A 4,627-nucleotide genomic window follows, 5' to 3' on the forward strand; every position below is an offset into this window, starting at 1 on the left:
TGTGTGTGTGTGTGTGTGTGTGTGTGGGTGGTGTGTGTGTGGTGTGTGTGTGTGGTGTGTGTGGGTGCGTGTGTGGTGTGTGTGGGGTGCGTGCGTGTGTGTGTGTGGTGTGGGTGGGGCGTGCGGTGTGTGTGTGTGTGGTGTGTGTGTGTGGGTGTGGTGTGTGTGTGTGTGTGTGTGTGTGTGTGTGTGTGTGCGTGCGTGCGTTAATCTGAAAGTAGAGGTGGATTGACAAAAGAGAGGGAGACACGTGGCTGTGTGAACAGATTTAGGTCCCCACAAGTATAGTAATGCTAGGCCACACACACACACACACACACACACACACACACACACACACACACACACACACACACACACACACACACAGACACAGACACACACACACACACCTGAACACACAATTGCACACCCGTCTCCCCCGCAGAGCTGCTGATAATTACAAGTAAAACACTGCAGTGAACACACACACACACACACACACACACACACACACACACACACACACACACACACACACACAGATTAGAAAACAATCCTGTATTGTAAAACTGTTTTTATACTTTTGCAATCTCTCTCACGTCTACGAACTAACGAGATCAAACAAAGATTGTGAAATGAACTGCTTAACGAGATCAGGTGAATAATTAAAACCGCGAGCGAGGAAATGAACAAAGGAGGAAGTGAACAAAGGAGGAAGTGAACAAAGGAGGAAATGAACAAAGGTGACGGAAAACAACAAACCAATCAGATCACCTGAGAAAACCTTTTTAATCTCGAAGGAAATGAAACCGCTGATGAATGTGTCGTTGTTGTCCGATGACCTACGGAGCCCCGGAGCAGAGAGAAGCCGCTTGCACCGAAGCTTCTGTAGACGTGGGCTGTGGGCGTGTGTCAGTGTCTGCGGACGAGGGTTACGGCCTCGTGTGAATTTCATTCCGAGATCTGAGATTAAAGTCAGAAATCAGACTTTTTTTTCTCATAATTGAGATTTTTTCCTCAGATTCAGCGGCCGGATGGAAGTGCATCAGGGCTTATATTAGATTTAATTAGATCCAATTAATGTTCATTTCATTTCACGTAAATTCTCTCCATGGGAAATTAGGGTCTTAAACTTAAAGAGGCCCTATTGTGCTTTAAAGGTTTGTGTGCATGTAAACGGTCTGCAAAAGCTAAAATCCCAAAGTTCCCTCTAGAACAGTGCCACTGGTGGTCCGTGAGTATATTGGTAACATTTCACATTTGAAATAAATAAATACATTTAAGTTTTCCGCACTCTCGCGGGAATATCTCCGCAATGGAACGAGCTTAAGTTTCACTTTATATTGCATGATAAAGCCCAGGGCAACACCTTCGTCACACATGTTGCCACTTGTTTGTACCATTTTCAGGCGATTTGTAATCTGTTCTAGAAAAACAGCATAAAATGAAAATGAGCATAATATGGCCTCTTTAAATAATATGTTACATAGGTCCATGCCCTCAGTCGAGAAAATAACAATGTATTTGTCTGAATTACTATTTAAAATGTTGTTTTTAAACCATTTTACAAGTAATTTAATGCATATTTTTGATGCACACTTTCTAGACGAAGGCAATATTATTCGGATATTTAGATTTTTTTTTTTTCTCATAATTGAGATTTTTTTCTAAGATTTTTCCCCGAAATGTTCTTAAATTCAGATTTAATTAATTCTTCTACTTTTTCTGACTGTTTTCTAAAAGAATATTAATAGCATTTGTGGTATGTATAATGAATATGATTGAACAGTGCCACTTTTTCATTTTTCGGCTCAATTAACAACTTTTTGTACACTTACACTTGAGTGTAAGTCTTTTAATGTGTGATTGTTTTTGTATTATTTGACTTTAACTTTAACTATATATTTATTTGTTGTTTCTTTATTTTATTTTATTTTATTTACTCTTCACTATATATGTAAAGCGTCTTTGAGCACCTGTAAAAGCGCTAACAAATTAAATCTATTATTATTATTATTACGTTCAACATGACAAAACTAAATGGGATTTTCTTTTGGCCTATAGACGCCTGTTAACACATCAGACCACCTCCCCACACCAGACCACCTCCCCACACCAGACCACCTCCCCACACCAGACCACCTCCCCACACAGACCACCTCCCCACATCAGACCACCTCCCCACACCAGACCACCTCCCCACACCAGACCACCTCCCCACACCAGACCACCTCCCCACACAGACCACCTCCCCACATCAGACCACCTCCCCACACAGACCACCTCCCCACACCAGACCACCTCCCCACACCAGACCACCTCCCCACACCAGACCACCTCCCCACACAGACCACCTCCCCACATCAGACCACCTCCCCACACCAGACCACCTCCCCACACCAGACCACCTCCCCACACAGACCACCTCCCCACACCAGACCACCCTCCCCACACCAGACCACCTCCCCACACAGACCACCTCCCCCACACCAGACCACCTCCCCACACCAGACCACCTCCCCACATCAGACCACCTCCCCACACCAGACCACCTCCCCACACCAGACCACCTCCCCACACAGACCACCTCCCCCCCACACCAGACCATCTCCCCACACCAGACCATCTCCCACACACCAGACCACCTCCCCCCACACCAGACCATCTCCCCACACCAGACCACCTCCCCACACCAGACCACCTCCCCACACCAGACCACCTCCCCACACCAGACCACCTCCCCACACAGACCACCTCCCCACATCAGACCACCTCCCCACACCAGACCACCTCCCCACACCAGACCACCTCCCCACACAGACCACCTCCCCACACCAGACCACCTCCCCACACCAGACCACCTCCCCACACCAGACCACCTCCCCACACAGACCACCTCCCCACACCAGACCACCTCCCCACACCAGACCACCTCCCCACATCAGACCACCTCCCCACACCAGACCACCTCCCCACACCAGACCACCTCCCCACACAGACCACCTCCCCCCACACCAGACCATCTCCCCACACCAGACCATCTCCACACACCAGACCACCTCCCCCCACACCAGACCATCTCCCCACACCAGACCACCTCCCCACACAGACCACCTCCCCCCACACCAGACCATCTCCCCACACCAGACCACCTCCCCACACAGACCACCTCCCCCCACACCAGACCATCTCCCCACACCAGACCATCTCCACACACCAGACCACCTCCCCACACCAGACCACCTCCCCACACCAGACCACCTCCCCACACCAGACCACCTCCCCACACCAGACCACCTCCCCACACAGACCACCTCCCCACACCAGACCACCTCCCCACACCAGACACCTCCCCACATCAGACCACCTCCCCACACCAGACCACCTCCCCACACCAGACCACCTCCCCACACAGACCACCTCCCCCCACACCAGACCATCTCCCCACACCAGACCATCTCCCCACACCAGACCATCTCCCCACACCAGACCATCTCCCACACACCAGACCATCTCCCCACACCAGACCATCTCCCCCCACACCAGACCACCTCCCCCCACACCAGACCACCTCCCCACACCAGACCATCTCCCCACACCAGACCACCTCCCCACACCAGACCAACTCCCCACCCAGACCACCTCCCCTCACAGACCATCTCCCCACACAGACCACCTCCCCACACAGACCACCTCCTCTCACAGACCACCTCCCCACCCAGACCACCTCCCCACCCAGACCACCTCCCCACACCAGACCACCTCCCCACACCAGACCACCTCCCCACACCAGACCACCTCCCCTCACAGACCACCTCCCCACACCAGACCACCTCCCCACACCAGACCACCTCCCCACACAGACCACCTCCCCACATCAGACCACCTCCCCACACCAGACCACCTCCCCTCACAGACCACCCTCCCCACACCAGACCACCTCCCCACACCAGACCACCTCCCCTCACAGACCACCTCCCCACACCAGACCACCCTCCCCACACCAGACCACCTCCCCACACCAGACCATCTCCCCACACCAGACCACCTCCCCACACCAGACCACCTCCCCACACCAGACCATCTCCCCACACCAGACCACCTCCCCACACCAGACCATCTCCCCCACACCAGACCATCTCCCCACACCAGACCACCTCCCCACACCAGACCATCTCCCCACACCAGACCATCTCCCCACACAGACCATCTCCCACCACCAGACAAACCCACATTCATCCAGATGTTTTACTTATTAACACACTTACACACAAGTACATGAAATCCAACACAAACACACACATTTGAGTGCTTGAATAAAAACACGACAGAATGAGAAAGTGCTGTTTCTCTTTGAAGTGATCAATAAGGACAGCAGATAGATTTGCAGATGGATCATCGTGGCCTTTTGAGTCGAGCGGTCATCAGCTCAAATCGAGCGTGATGAAACATATAGATGTTTTACCCGAGTGAAACATTGCCTCCCATTACATTACATTTAGCTGACTGGCTTTCAAGAGGCTCGCTCGGGCGCGAACACTCTGACAAAAACAAGTTAACACCCACTCAAGGGATGTCGAAACATGCACCCCCTAGTTAGCCATTGCTGTTTTTCAACCCAACACATTGTAAAAGCTTCATAATG

At 51.4% G+C, this 4,627-nt stretch overlaps 1 protein-coding gene across 1 annotated transcript; it reads left to right on the forward strand.

Annotated features, from left to right (window-relative positions):
- Positions 1 to 819: 819 nt before the first annotated feature.
- Positions 820 to 4,241, forward strand: LOC117444123 (uncharacterized). The gene is made up of 2 exons (XM_034079819.1): positions 820 to 926; positions 2,084 to 4,241. The coding sequence occupies exons 1-2, from the start codon at positions 820 to 822 to the stop codon at positions 4,239 to 4,241; spliced, it is 2,265 nt and encodes a 754-aa protein (XP_033935710.1).
- The last annotated feature ends 386 nt before the right edge of the window (positions 4,242 to 4,627 follow it).

This window comes from Pseudochaenichthys georgianus, unplaced genomic scaffold (assembly GCF_902827115.2).
Source record: "Pseudochaenichthys georgianus unplaced genomic scaffold, fPseGeo1.2 scaffold_736_arrow_ctg1, whole genome shotgun sequence".
Classification (NCBI taxonomy): Eukaryota; Metazoa; Chordata; class Actinopteri; order Perciformes; family Channichthyidae; genus Pseudochaenichthys; species Pseudochaenichthys georgianus.